The 16,440-nt window shown below is 39.9% G+C and overlaps 1 protein-coding gene across 1 annotated transcript; it reads left to right on the top strand.

Annotated features, from left to right (window-relative positions):
• The first annotated feature begins 1,782 nt into the window (after window positions 1-1,782).
• Window positions 1,783-4,953, top strand: LOC138889716 (uncharacterized). The gene is made up of 5 exons (XM_070173052.1): window positions 1,783-1,969; window positions 2,169-2,351; window positions 2,556-2,749; window positions 3,141-3,251; window positions 4,591-4,953. Exons 1-5 carry the CDS (start codon window positions 1,783-1,785, stop codon window positions 4,951-4,953), a joined length of 1,038 nt encoding a protein of 345 aa, XP_070029153.1.
• Window positions 4,954-16,440: the final 11,487 nt, after the last annotated feature.

The raw sequence follows: 16,440 nt of genomic DNA, 5'->3' as shown, positions 1-16,440 counted from the left end.
TTGTGTACATCTTAGCCTGATCATAAGTTATGGGTAGGTCGGGGACCTGTTCCGATCATAGTACATCTATCAGTAGAGGCTTGTAGACATATCCTATTAGCTAGTGCAATATGTTGGGCTTGTAGGCCTTGTATGTATATTTTGTTAGTTTGTCAGCTGTAGTAGTTATGACGGCCTTGTCAGTCCAACTTTATGTTAATGTTTAGTCAGCGCTAGATTCCGTTCAGTTTTATATTTTCCTTGGAAAATTGTCTTGCGATGTGGCCCCATGGCCAAAGTATGACATTGTTTGTTCAGATTCCATCAGTTGCAAGTTGGTACACTAGGTTAAGTGAGGCACCGGGTGCCGGTCTCTCCCCCCAGGTTCAGGCGTGACAAACTTGGTATCAGAGCAATTCTGTCCTAGGGAGTCTACAAGCCGTGTCTAGTAAGGTCTTGTTTATAGATGTGTTGTGCACCACATTATATAAGCAGGGAACTACATGGCATTTAGGAGTTGGTTACCCTTCTTTCAAATCTAAATCGTGCTATAGAACTGAGCTATAGGAAATTTGAGTAAAACTTAAGTGTTGGTGTTTGCATGCGCAAATGACGGTGACTAGGAAAACTACGACTAGCCAGATGAGAGATATATCAGCAGCTGAGGGGACCAAAAGGGTACCCCCAGTAGATAGGGCCCAGTCTGGGGGCCAAGGTGAGACCCCTACTCAGCCATTACCGGCTCCTCCACCACCTAAAGAGATTCCTAGGGATACCGCACATCTAGTTCCCCTTCCACTTCCATCAGATCAGGACTTAAGGAGTGCGGTGCATTTGTTGACACAGTTGGTAGCTACCCAGCAACATGCCAGGGCATCAGCTAGTGTAAGATCTTCTGAGGGGTCTGGAAGTTCAAGGGTCTGAGAGTTCATTGCTTTGATTCCCCCAGAGTTCACGGGGACAGATCATAGGGAGGACTCGCAGGATTTCATAGATCAGCTTCACATGATCTTTCGGGTTATGCATACCACGAAGAAAGAGGCAGTTGATCTAGCAGATTTTTGACTCCGAGGTATAGCCATCCTTTGGTATGAGCGATAGGAGAGGTCCAGGGGACGTGATGCACCTCTAGCTATTTTGGAGAATTTTTCAGATGCCTTCCTTGACCAGTAGTTACCACAGGAGATCTGATAGGCTCAAATTGATCAATTTCTAGCCCTTAAGTAGGGCAATATGAGTGTTTGAGAGTATAGTCTCCGTTTTGACTCATTGGCCAGATATGCACCATCCATAATTGCTACTATGTGGGACATGATCCATAGGTTTATATCAAGGTTGGCCCCAGAGTTGACCGAGGCATGTGCCACTACTGCATTGCAGGATAGTATGGATATCTCCCGGATTCAGGCGTTCGCCCAGAATATAGAAAGGGGTAGGCGTCGGCACCAAGGTACAGAGAGGACTGAGCAAGGGCAGCGTAAGAGGATGAGATTTTCCAGGTCTTAGGAGCAATTTGAGGGTAGTTATAGGCCCCAGTACTTCGGACGACCACCTAGGCCTCCGCCACCTCAATTATAGGGTTACAGGTATGACTGTTATACTCAGTCAGGACCAAGTGAGAGTTCACGGGCGTCGAGTTTGCAACGACAATGAGGTTCTATATAGACATGGGCATTTCCGCTGCGGTGTGACTTATGTGGTAGAGGACACTTGGGCCAATGCCGAGCAGGTTCTGATGCTTGTTATATATGTGGGCATCCGGGGCATATGATTCGAGATTGCCCAAATAGAGATTCTGGGGATATGGCACAACCAGCAAGTTCAACAACAGGATCATCTATGTCTGTGCATCCTTTAGGTCATGAGTCTGAGTCTTCGGCTAGTAGAGGTCGAGGCAGAGGTAGATGTTCTAGTTTAGGTGGTAACCATAACCGTATTTATGCTTTAGCGGATCAACAGGACCAAGAGTCTTCACCAAATGTTATGACAGGTATATTGACCATTTGCTCTCACAATACTTATGCCTTGATAGATACATGATCTACTTTATCATAAATTACCCCATTTGTCGCGGGGAAGTTTGGTATAGTGCCTGAAATACTAAGGATCCAGTGATCCTTTTGCGGTATCTACACCGATTAGAGATTCGATTATTTCTAGATGGGTTTACGAAGGTTGTACGATGACAGTTTGTAGTCGTCAGACCTCAGTCGACCTAGTTGAGCTAGAGATTATTGATTTTGATGCTACCATGGCCATGGATTGGTTGGCAGCTTGCTATGCCATAGTTGATTACCGAGCAAAGGCAGCCAGATTTCATTTTTCGGGTGAGCCAGTCCTTGAATGGTTAGGTAATACAGCATCACCTAGAGGTAGGTTTATTCCCTATCTGAAGGTGAGGAAAATGATTTCAAAAGGGTGCATTTATCATATTGTGCAAGTTTGAGATGTTGATGCCGAGATACTTACACTTCAATTTATTCCCGTAGTCAAAAAATATGTAGATGTGTTTCCAGATGAGCTTCCAAGTATTCCTACATAGCGAGAGATTGATTTTAGCATCGATTTGCTTCCAGGAACTCAACCAATATCCATCCCTCTGTATAGGATGGCACCTGCCGAATTGAAGGAATTGAAGAAGCAGTTAAAAGATTTGCTGGAGAAAGGTTTCATCAGCCCTAGTACCTCACCTTGTGGTGCGCTGGTACTGTTTGTGCGGAAGAAAGATGGCTTGCTGAGGATGTGTATCGATTATAGGCAGCTGAACAAGGTAACTATTAAGAATAAGTATCCACTTCCAAGGATCGATGACTTGTTTGATCAGTTGCAGGGGGCTAGATTTTTTTTAAAGATAGATTTGAGAAGGGTACCACCAGGTCAGAGTTTGGGAGAAAGATATTCCGAAGACAGCCTTTAGGACCCGATATGGCCACTTCGAGTTCCTTGTCATGTCCTTCAGGTTGACGAATGCACCTGCCGTATTAATAGACTTGATGAATATCATATTCCGACCATTTTTAGATCTGTTCGTGATAGTATTTACTGATGATATTTTTATTTATTCATGTTCAATGGAGAAGCATGTGGATCACCTGTGACAAGTACTCTAAACCCTCCGTGATCGTAAGTTGTATGCTAAGTTTTCTGAATGTGAGTTCTAGTTGATGTCTGTAGCATTCTTGGGGCATATTGTATCCGATGAAGGTACAAAGGTAAACACTCAGAAGATTGAGACCGTGAAATCTTGGCCTAGACCTACCACTTCAATGGAGGTTCGTAGCTTCTAGGCTTATTAGGATACTACTGGAGGTTCGTAGAGGGGTTTTCTTCCCTTTCGACACCATTGACGAAGTTGACACAGAAAGAAACTAAGTTTCAATGGATGGAAGCTTGCAAGCGAAGTTTCCAAGAGCTTAAGAACAGGTTGACCTTAGTGCTATATCTAACACTTCTAGAGAGTCAAGAGGGTTATGCCATGTATTGTGATGCCTAGGTGTTGGGTTAGGATGTGTCCTGATGCAACACGAGAAGGTAATTGTGTATGCTTCAAGGCAGTTGAGGAAGCACGAGAGGAATTATCCGACCCATGGCCTCGAGTTAGCTGCGATTGTCCATGCACTTAAGATATGGCAACATTATTTATATGGTGTTCATGTTGATGTATTTACAAATCATAAAAGCTTACAATATATCTTCAACCAGAAAGTGTTGAATTTGCGACAGAGGCAATGGCTTGAGTTATTGAAAGATTATGATATTAACATTCTCTACCATCCAGAGACAGCTAATATTGTAGCTGATGCCTTAAGTTGCCGATCTATGGGTAGCGTAGCACATGTAGAAGCCGAGAATAGACAATTAACTAGAGAGATTCATCAATTGGCATTTTGGGGGTTCGGCTAGTAGATTCGGACGATGGTGGAGTTATACTCCAAAACACTGCAAAATCATCTCTCATAGATGAAGTCAAGGAAAGGCAATACGAGGACCCAGAGTTGGTCGATTTGAGAGAGTGGGTTCCGCAGCAAAAGAAGCCATTATTAGAGCTCAAGGGAGATGGGGTTCTCAGATACAGGGGTCGTTCCAGATGTAGCAAGGCTACGAGACATGATTATGTCAGAGGCACATTATTTGTGGTACTCCATCCATCCTGGGTCGACGAAGATGTATCATGACATTAATGATGTGTACTAGTGGAACGATACGAAGAAGAACATCGCTGAGTTTGTCGCCTAGTGTCCTAGTTACCAGCAAGTGAAGGTAGAGCACCAGAAGCCCGGCGGGCTAATTCAGACTATAGATATCTCGACATGGAAATGAGAGGCGATAAACATGGACTTTGTCACAGGTTTACCTCGTTCTCATCGTAAGTTTGAATCTATATGGGTGATAGTCGACAAGCTCACGAAATCAGCTCATTTCCTACCGGTCAGATCTGCATATGTAGTAGAAGATTATGCAAAGTTATATATTAAGGAGATAGAGCGGCTACGTAGAGTACCAGTATCTATTATATCTGACCGTGGGGCCTAGTTTATAGCACATTTTTGGAGGTCATTTCAGAGAGGTCTAGGGACTCAAGTGAATCTCAGAACAACTTTTCATCCACAGACTAATGGACAAGCTGAGTGCACAATTCAGACGCTCGAGGATATGTTACGAGCATATGTGTTGGATTTTAAAAGAAGTTGGGATGAACATCTACCTCTTATTGAGTTTGCATATAATAACAATTACCACTCCAGTATCCAGATGGCTCCTTATGAGGCTTTGTATGGGCGTAAGTACAAATCTATTATAGGGTGGTTTGATGTTGGAGAATCTGGGTTACATGGGCCAGACCTAGTTCAGCAAGCCATAGAGAAAGTAAAGCTTATCAGGGAGCGACTGTTGACAGCTCAGAGTCGTCAGGAGTCATATTCTGACGTGCGGCGACAAGACTTTGAGTTCGGGGTTAATGACTTGTATTCTTAAAGGCATAACCTATGAAGGTCATGATGAGGTTTGGCAAGAAAGGCAAGCTTAACCCACTGTATATTGGACCTTATAGGATCATTCGGTCATATGAGTTAGAATTGCCCTCAGAATTGGAGTTTGTCCATCCGATTTTTCATGTATCTATGCTACGGAAGTGCATTGGCGATCCTACCCGAGTGGTTCCCATGGATTAAGTACAGATTATGGAGGACTTCTCATACGATGAAACTCCAGTTTCCATCCTAGACCGACAAATCCATAAGCTACGAAATAAGGAGGTAGCCTTCGTGAAGGTTTTGTGGAGAAGCAAGAATGTGGAAGAGATGACGGGGGAAGCGGAGGAAAAAATAAAGTTTAAATACCCCCACCTATTTCAAACTGAAGATATCGCTTTAGATAGGATGCTACAACACAACTCTGTTCAGTCTAGTAGGTCATCAGGTAAGCACTTATTTTTGACATTCAGTATTTTATGATTTATGGCTGTGTGAGACATAGTGTTGCTATTTGTAGACATTGGCCATATGTGCCATGCAAAGTATGTTTTTTGGCTGTGTGCAGGTTGGTTTTAGTCTAGTGTACGGAGGAGACTCTGGAAATTTTTTCCAAAGTCTCTAAGAGTAAACATTCCAGGACGAATGCTCCCAAAGAGGGAATGATGTTACACCTTATATTTTCGTACGTAAAAGTGCATCGTAAGCAAACTAATGTAGGACCAAAAATGAGATAATATTTGAAAGTATATAAAGTAAGTTAATCATATTACCTTGTAGGTTACAAATATTGAAGACCACGAACAACAAGTATAAAGTGGGTTTGAAGGTTCAGAAGCTAAAGGAATTGAAGAAAATAATGTTTCGTCGAAAGTCAACAAGATGAGAATGTTATAACATGTAATTTTGAGGTACGACTAGGGTGTTTAATATTATAAGGAGGTTATGTTATGATTTATATTATTCGTATGATAGTCGTGTGTTATGTTTTGAAGTCAAGCGAGTTGTGAAGCAAAAGTCGATGAATGTCATCATAAGTTACGTTCATAAGTTTTATTGAAAATATGGGTCAAATATAACTGTGATTTTCTACCAATATATCTAAAGTTACCATAAAATTGAAGATTTATAAGTTTTTTTTTCTAACGCATTAAACCGTTTGTCAATACGACATCGGAATAGAAAGATATGGGCGTTTTTGCGAGACTGTGCAGATAGCTAGGTGACAAGTGGGTGTGTCACCTACTTGCTTAAATGAGAGCCCAAAAATGGGCCCTTTTGGGTCATCCAAAGAGGCCTTTTAAAGGCCTATTTTCTTCATATATTAGACTGAAAATAGGTGATAATAACCAGGCATAATATCCGCAAAAATCCTCCCAAACATTTAACACAAACCTTAATTGATTTTCTCTCCCTTTCAAGTTCTAATTAAAGGTAAAACCTAGAGTTTGAGCTGAGTTATCCAACAAATAAGGTAAGTTTACTTCTCTCTTTCATCCATTTTTTCTACTATAATTTCATGGTAAGTCTTTTATACTTGTAAGAACTCACGGGACGGTGATCGGAAGCCGTGAGTTCGAGTTATTTACTTGTAGCAGACTGTTTTATGAACTATTTTATGTTGCTGTTGGGCTGCGTGTTTTACTACTATTTTGTGGAGTTTTGGGGGATAAATGGTGTGGAGAAACACCATATAGATGTAGGGTGGTGGGATGGTTGTTCGTCGTGACATTTCTGGATCATTTGACACTACTACAGTGGTCGTTTTGTGTATAAAGAGATTGGGGTGTGTTGGGCTATTTTGTAGTATTTGATGGTGTACATAAGGCTGTAAAATAATATATATATATATATATATGTTTTTATTGTTGTATTCTTGTATTTTTGGTGTTATCTTGAATTTGGAGGAAGTAAGGATTATGGGGGAGATGCTGCCCGTTTTGATACAAAATAAGCTTGTCGTTCGTTGTGCGATAGTTGTACCTTTCGTAACTTAATGATAGTATTATTATCATTGTTGTAGATTAAGGTGCGAAGAGGAAATTCAACTTGGTGATTTGAAAGATTGTGATAAGGTATGTTAAATCTAAACCTTTCTTTCATTTTGGCATGGTCCCATAACTACATATGTTTGATAACGAGACATAAAGAGAAGTTCGTATTCCTGAACTTATGTACATTATCATAGTCTCATAAGTTGCAATATTCTCCCTTACCGGGATTTTATATTCAATTGATTGTTTTCTTCCAGCCAAGAGAGCATAGGGTCTATATTTAGACAGTATTACAGTATTTTCACCACCATCGAGCTATAATCGATGGGCAGGCCCCTATCGGACAACCTCTGATCAGATGGTAAGTTATATACCGAGCCTACTGTGACCGAGTGCCTATGAACGAGCCCAAAATGGCCGAGATATAGAGCCTAGTATGGCCAAACGCCTATGAGCGAGCCTACTACAGCACAACAGTTACACATTTCGAGCCTTATGGGGCCGGACATTTATTTTACTTACTATATTGAGAGAGTTGAGTCAGTATCAGCAGGTAAGTATATCTCCAGATCATCTTTGACTCCCAGTTGCTTGCAGTTATCATATTATCAGTTTAGTTTCAACTTTCAGTTATTTTATTGCCTTACATACTCGGTACTTTATTTCATACTGACGTCCCTTTTCTAGGGGCGCTGCATTTTATGCGTGCAGGTTCAGACAAACAAACGGGTAGACCTCCTCAGTAGGTGTTGCCCGAGTTCAGCCTGATCGGTAAGCTCCACGTCCTTCGGAATTGCCGGGTCTACAGTTTTGTGTACATCTTATGTATATATGTATATATGTTATGGGTAGGTCGGGGACCTGTTCCGATCACAGTACATCCATCAGTAGAGGCTTGTAGACATATCCTGTTAGTTAGTGCAATATGTTGGGCTTGTAGGCCTTGTATGTATATTTTGTTGGTTTGTCAATTGTAGTAGTTGTGATGGCCTTGTCGGCCCAGCTTTATGTTGATGTTTAGTTAGTGCTAGTTTCCGTTTAGTTTTGTATTTTGCTTTGCAAATTGTCTTGCAATGTGGCCCATGGCCAAAGTATGACATTATTTATTTAGAGTCCCTCAGTTGTAAGTTGGTACGCTAGGTTAAGTGAGGCACCGGTGCCGGTCTCGCCCCCCAGGTTAGGGCGTGGCAGGATCATACCTCAATATAACTTCGCTACAATGCGTGACCCTATCCAAATGCTGGTCGATATTATACGCCTTGAGCTACCCTGATCAAAATCAATAACCACGCGAAATTCGACATCAAGTGCTCAAAGTGCATTACCATAACCCCGGAGAGCAAATAACACCATACCACAATCCGGAAAGAGCATAGCCAACGCGCAATCAATCATGCAACACCCAAATACCCATCTCACTCAAATTATGCTATAAAGCCCAAATAGAACCGCACCCTATGTGTATATAACCAACAAATCACAACTCCTCGTAGCGTAGAAGAGCAACTCACAGATCATTTCAGAACACGAATAAGCTCAACAACAATCGAATGGCACATCCCTCGACAATAGCAGTATAGAGGCTAGAGCCAACCAATCCGGCTTGGTGTAGAATACACATCCAAATTGGGCCTACCAATGGACCCCCAAATTAGCTCTAGTCACCCATAGATAGATAAATAACCCTCCGGAAGTTCACAATGGCTGAATCATAACACATACTATCCTCTGGCTAACCTTGGCCACATTTCCACAGTCCACAACCATGAAATAATCTGCTCCTGAGAACTCCTAGTCTCCAAATCCATAGAACACACGAATCACCATATCTAATCCCAACTCCACCACCCGAATATCCAACACATCTCTCATACACGATCATTCTACGAGGAATATTTCTATAATTCTTCCGTGCCACATAATAAAATTTGAATACCAACAGTCGATCAACTAGGAAAGTTTCGCAGTACCAATGAAGTATCCATAAATCAAAACACATCCTCTTTTGAAATGTATACTCTCATCAAGCCATACCAATTAGTAATGCCATTTACCTAGTCATCTGAAACCATCCACGCTGCCTAAGAAATTATGTCTTTCCCTTCAAAACTGAATCGTGACCTTGCACCTACCAATTTCAACCCCACACAACACATAGCATATACCATGCCATTATATGAAAAATACGAGGACTTCATAATCCACTCCGAGTCACAAGCAACTACTCACTCAATTAGCCAAGAACTTTTCATTTGGTCCCATCCAAGAGAAAATCACAATACGCAACATGTCCACACAACAATAGGAAATGTACATCTCAAACTATGGTAGAAAGCATTAAGAACTCTCCAAAACCCATTTGCACTTAGCCCAACCATCCGGACTGAATTTCTCTAACTCAACCAAGCTATGCAAGCCATCAAAATCCAAGAGTATTGCCACAAAACACCTGTAAAAACTCACTACATCATAAGAACCAAAAAGGCCATCACATCTGTTACCATGATGATCCAACTCTTTACCAAGCTGTTCTAATTCTTCGAGTTCCTTCCAAATTGCCTTCAAATTGATACTTCTCCTTGCCATAATACCACAATCCTCAACCAAGACTCACCACACGATACCCTAGCATAAAATCACACTGCCCTAAGGCTTATAAGACACCGAATACTCTCTTAAAAACCCCAAAAGTACCACAACTGAGATACCCACTCTAAAGAGACCTTCTGTGAATTTAAAGTTGTTCCTTTTTACCTTCCAGATACCGAAATGTAGAATCCATAATGATATAAATATATTGCGAATCTCGACCCCATCCAATGTAACTCCCAGCTTCTAGCCATATACAAATCCGCAACATTCTCAATTGCCACGTACAAATCTTGAATTCATTAGAACAATTCTCGAGAGTTATCCACTCTACTCGAATCTCAATAGCACCGCCCAAACGGACTGAACGACCTGTGCCCTATTTGCACAACAACACCCTAAGAAGTAATCCACACTTCTAAGCAACCGAGTAGATTCCTACTCCATGCACACTACATCTCTTACCAATAACAATTCACATCATTCCATGATTCTCATATACCCATAAAGCATAATACAACCCGCATCCGGAAATTTCCTTAGTCGAGTCATTCTCGAACTCAACCTCTGCAAGTCATAAATGATTCACTAGTATACCTAAAACTGAAACCAATACAACACATAACCGTGCAATCATCCCATCGATAGAATACTCCCCCACTTAGTTCAAAGCCAAGGAATAAAAAATTTGATAATTACATAGCCACCCCCACACTGGCATAATATTGCAATAGGATTTAAATAAATCCTTCCTAAGCTCATGTAACACAAACTATATAATACCTTAAATCATTTGCAAATCTCACATTCATCTTCGTAACAGTCAAGCCAACTTCCGCAAGCGATCCAAACTCAAATTGCACTACATATAATTCACTAGTAAAAAAGAACTCTCAACAAACAACATAGGGATCACACAAACCTCAGGACACCCCGTAGGAGAAAACCCACCTGCTTTGCCTCAAGCTGACATCTCTATACCCTTCCATAGTTAAACAACATGAAAGATCCTCTAATATGCTCATAACTCGATACTAAGCATCACATCAAGGTAGAAAATCAAGCACCCAATAGTCCTTTTTACATTACAAGCAAACTCTTCTAGTCAAATTCAACCCATATGAACACATCTCACAGTCACATCATACTCATCACGAGCCATCCAGCCACAAATTCCACTAATAGGGACACTATCGGACATATAAATCCAAAAGCACGTGCTCACACAATCAACATCTTTGTGCTCAAGCTACATTCAAAACCCGACCTCAAGTCCTCTAGACTGGCCCATTATCAGTATACTGAAATCACATCTCGCACTTCATCCATGGAATCACAAGTCATCGATGCACAGCTGATACTGAGCACTCATGTGTGCATACGAATACATGAAAGGAATTCAAAGAGTTATACTTCAAGCTGAATCAATGCCGCACAATAAGGAAAGAAAGATAGGAAGTATATCCTAAATGTCCTGTAGCCTCTCGAAGATAGGTATGGACGTCATCATACTGATCCGCAAGATTTTACTAGATACTTGCTCATGATTTGTAGAACCTATGAACCTGGAGCTCTGATATCAATCTGTCATGACCGTAAATCCATTAGTCATGATGGCACCTAACCTAACCCGCTAGGTAAGACAACTATACTATCCAATTCCAATAATATTTAATAATGCAATTTATCAAAAGAAATTATCTGAATCTTATACATTTCCCTAAGGACTGGTAGTACAAATCATGAGCTTTTAAGAATAGAGTTTACAAAGGTGATATGAAGAATATACATCTTCTGTTTGAAATGTACATATACAGAGTTTTATAAGTCTAAGGCTACCATGAACAAGAGGCAGCTACAACAGGAACACAGGTACATCTTCAAATCCAGCTCTCATCGAACATATTAACCTCAATAGCCAACATCTGCACGCAATGTGCAGAAGTGTAGTATCAGTACAACCGACCCCATGTACTGGTAAGTAACAAACCTAACCTTAGGTTGAAAGTAGAGACGAGCTGGAACAAAGGTTGGGTCCAACACCAATATCCAACAACAGTTCATAATAACGTAAATTAAGTAATAAAAAAATAATTCGGAATTCAAGAATGCTCAGCTTATTCATAATTTCAAAAAAATAGTTCCGCTTTTTAATTATGTCAGTGAAAACCCAAATCCTTCACCGAAATCATCCAAAAATTTAAGTAAGTTTGAAAACTGTGTTTTCCCACAAAAATCCTTTCAAAAATACATAAGATATTTTATTTTTTTCCCAGGTTGCATGGGGAAAGTACATCTCTATGCCTACATGTCAAGACACAGGTAAAATCATGAATGTCATCAAAATCGGGCAAAAAAAAGAAATGCATATCTATGCATGTATCTCAAGTACGCATGTCAAATGCAATGCCTCTCAGTGATGAACTCATGTACTCACACTCTCAGAGTACTCAACCTCACTATCTCGCATTATCTCTTACCGTGCTCAATACTCAGCACACTCAATCACTTGCACTATACAGTACTCGTTGCGGCGTGCAACCCGATCCATATACATATAGCCATAAGTCTCGTCGACGTGCAACCCGACCCATATACATATATATACATAGTTGGCTGCGCTCACTAGGGGTGTGCAGACTCCGGAGGGGCTCCTTCAGCCTAAGTGCTATATTGTTACGGCGTGCAATCCGATCCAATAAAATGTAATCAATATAACATGCTGCGGCGTGCAGCCCAATCCCATAACTATCACTCATAGTCACTCTCTCAGCCTCACTTAGTCCTCAATATCTCCAGTCTCACTCACAGGCTCACAATGTCATGAAACTAGCCCGACAACAATGATATGATGTATCAACAAATAACAACTGAGATTGAGATATGATCTAAATGCATGAATATGACTGAGTACGAACATATAAATAAAATTAGTGAGATGACAACAAGAAATGACCACCATGGGTCCCAACAGTATCGACATAAAGCCTAACATTATATCTATTATTATTGACAGCTCAATTACTTTATCACATGGTGAAAACAAAAATAACAACAAGATAGGGCCACTATACATTGCCATAGAAACAACGGAGTCACAATTCACAGGATGCATGCCCACACGCCCGTCACCTAGCATGTGCGTCACCTCAATACCAATCACATACCACGTAATTTGGGGCTTTATACCCTCAGCACAAAGTTTACCAGTGTTACTTACCTCGAACAAGAAAATTCCAATACCGAGCAAGCCAAGCGATGCTCGAAGAATGCCACCTCGCACGTAGCGACATTCGAACGGCTCAAAACTAGCCAAAAGAAACTCAAATACATCAAATAAAGTCCAAGGAAACAAGTCCAAATGATAAAGATCGAAACCTTAATCAAATCCCAAATATGATAAAAAAATCGCATCCGGACCCTCACCTTAGAACCCGACAAAACTTACAAAATCTGACAACCCATTAAATTACAAGTTCAGCTATACTAGTTTCACTCAATTCCGATTCCAATTCGATGTTCAAAACTCAAAATTTCATATTATGAAACTTTAGGCAAAAACCCCCCAATTGCCTCTTTAAAATTCCTCAACCAAGAGCTAAAATCGAAGATAGATTCATGAAATACAATCAAAATCGAGTAGAGAACACTTACCCCAATTCATATGGTAAAAATTGCTTCAAGAATCGCCTCAATCCAAGCTCCTTAGCTCCAAAAATGCAAAAATGGATGAAACCCTCGAAATAGAGTACTTTATAATCTACCCAGGCATTTACCTATGCTATCGCGGATAAACTAATACAATAGCAAAGCACAGAATTTTCCAGCCCCTTTTTTACTCTCTGCGTTCGCGGCCACACTCTCACAATCGCGATGAACAAAATTTTCAAACAGCCTTCTCCAACTCTTTCGGACAACCTTTAGTATAATGGTCATAACTTTCTGTACAAAACTCCAAACTACAATTGGTTTGACTTTCTAAAAACTAGTCATCAACGGCTATAACTTTCACTTTTAGATCATCTCCAAATTCCTTATAGATTGTGAGATATAAGCTTCCAAAGTCGGGTTAGTGCAGCAGAGATTTTACTCTATGCGATCGCGTGAAGACTTCCGCAATCGCATAGCACAACTCCGTTTCCAAATTTTCTCTATGCCAATGCGGCCAGATGGACGCTAACGTATGTACACCCCTGTAGCCAAAAACTAGTAACTAGAAATTGTCCGAAATCATCCCGAAACTCACCCGAGCACCTCGGAACCCAGTCTGAACATACTAACAAGTCTCAAAACATAACACGGACTTAGTCGAGGCCTTGAATCACATCAAACAATGCTAAAAATACGAATCATACCTCAATTCAAAATCAATGAACTTTGAAACTTCAAACTTCCACAACCGATGCTGAAACCTATCAAATCACGTCCAACTGACCTCAAATTTTGCACACAAGTCACATTTGACATTATGGACCTGCTTCAACTTTCATAATCGGAACCCGACCCCGATATTAAAAAGTCCACTCCTAATCAAACTTTCCAAAATTCCCACCTTCGTCATTTCAAGCCAAATTCTACTACGGACCTCCAAATCACAATCCAGACGCGCTCCTAAATCCAGAATAACCCAACGGAGCTAACAGAATCATCAGAAATCCAATCCGAGATCAAATATTAAAAAGTCAAACTTGGTCAAACCTTTCAAATTTAAAGCTGTTAGCTCAGGATCATTCTTCCAAATCAGTTCCGAATAATCTGAAAACCAAAACCGATGATTCACGTAAGTCATAATACATCATACGGAGCTACTCATGCCCGTAAACTACTCAGCAAAGTACAAATGCTCAAAACGACCGGTTGGGTCGTTACATTAAGATCATGTAATTTTTTATTTAATTAGTTCTACTATATGAATCAAATATATTATTTTAATATTATTTATATTATTTTAAAACGAAATTATTTCATTCATACGGAGTCCACGGGAAAAGTGTTTGTCCAGAAACTAATCTATATCTATATCTATCTATCTATCTATCTATCTATCTATCTATCTATCTATCTATCTGTCTGTCTTTCTGTCTATCTATCTATATCAATATTTATATCTATACTATATTAAAAGTACGAAAACTCTATCGAAATGTTGTTTGCCTATTATCCTCCGTAGGTGTATTGTATATTGAACATAATTGTAATTTTACGCACTAATAAAGTTTTTGGTTGCAAAAATAAAATCTGCTATATATTGCCATTTACGGCGTTGCTTTGTTTAGGTTTAAGATTTTTTAGGATTTCCAATTTTCACAATTTCCTATATTTAGGATTAATTAGGATTCTTTGGTGGCTTTCCTTTAGTTTTTTCTTTGTTTATGATTATATATTTTTTTACTGCCGTGTGGTTCTTTTATTACCAATTATCAATTCATGTTACTTATATTGTGCGGATAAGATGTGAGAAGCTAGGCTTAGATGGTTCGGGCACGTGCGGAGGAGAAGCATGGATGCCCCAGTTAGGAGGTGTGGACGGCTAGCCTTGACGGGTATGAAAAAAGGTAGAGGACGGCCAACGAAATATTGGGGAGAGGTGATCAGGCAGGACCTGGTGCTACTTCAGATTTCCGAGAACATGACCCTTGATAGGAAGTTGTGGAGGGCGAACATTAAGGTTGTAGGTTAGAAAGTAGGAGAATAGCGTACGTTTGTCTTAGGCTGCTAGTGGCTTCGACTGTGTCCATATTACTTCTTTAGGACTGCAGGTTAGATCGTAGGAGACTATTCCGATAGTGTAGTGTCTTAGGGCGCTACTGGCTCTTGTTGTATCCATATTACTCTATTGTGTCTATAATACTGTACCATTATTACTGCTTATTGAGTTATTGTTATTGCTTTCTCTCTGTTTTCTGGTTATTACGTTGCTAATGTTATCTCTCTTTCTTTCTTGCTTACTCTGATATTACTGCGACACTGCCTCTTTTCATCTTCTTTAGCCGAGGGTCTATCGGAAACAACCTCCCTACTCCTCGGAGTAGGGGTAAGGTCTGCGTACACACTACCCTCCCCAGACCTCACTTGTGGGATTCCACTGGATTGTTCTAGTTGTTGTTGTGTTAGTTATATTGTGTATTTTATTTATTTATGTTTAGGATTTAGTGTAGGTTTCTAGAATTTTACAATTAAAATAATTTTGAATAAGGAGGAGCTGCCCACTTCTATATCTTGCGGCTATCGCTGTAAATTTGCTTTAATTTGAAGTAAACTTTCTATTAATCTGTTTATAAAGTTATTATGGTGTAATCTTGCTATATATTCATTTCGAGCATGTGAGCCCTCGGATGATGTCTAAAAACTAATAAAGCTTGGTGAATTTTTGGTATTTTTTCTTCTTGTTATATTCGTTTATCCATGCAATTGGCGATTATGTAATTCTTGTGTTGTGGTTGCTTTATTGGAAGTTGCTATTTTGCATGTGCTTATATTTATTGATTTTTAATGTTAAAAGATAAAAATTACAAGTAAAAGTTGGCATTAAGATATGTGGGTCGGCAATGCTTATAATTTATGTACTCTGTTTTAATAGTCTTTTGATATAAATACTATCACTCATGTTTGTCGGAACACCTTCGGATCATGTGAGTTCTTCTTTGTTTCTTCATGTAAAAAATATTCATTTTAGATTAGTATTAGTATACGTGCGTTGCGCGTGAACCTATCGCGATCCGGAATTCCCACCTTCGGGATCGTGATGGCGCCTAACATTTCATTTGCTAGGCAAGCCAACGTTAGAGGATTCTTAATGCCAACTTTAGCCAATTTCAATAACAAGAACAATTAAGCTAAACAGAATCTAAAACTGGTTTGCAGAATTCCATAAAACACAAAACATCTAATACATTTAGAATCTGGAG

Source organism: Nicotiana sylvestris, chromosome 4, assembly GCF_000393655.2.
Source record: "Nicotiana sylvestris chromosome 4, ASM39365v2, whole genome shotgun sequence".
Lineage (NCBI taxonomy): Eukaryota > Viridiplantae > Streptophyta > Magnoliopsida > Solanales > Solanaceae > Nicotiana > Nicotiana sylvestris.
The sequence above is the reverse complement of the archived record's forward strand: the minus strand, read 5'-3'. Positions and strand labels throughout refer to the sequence as shown.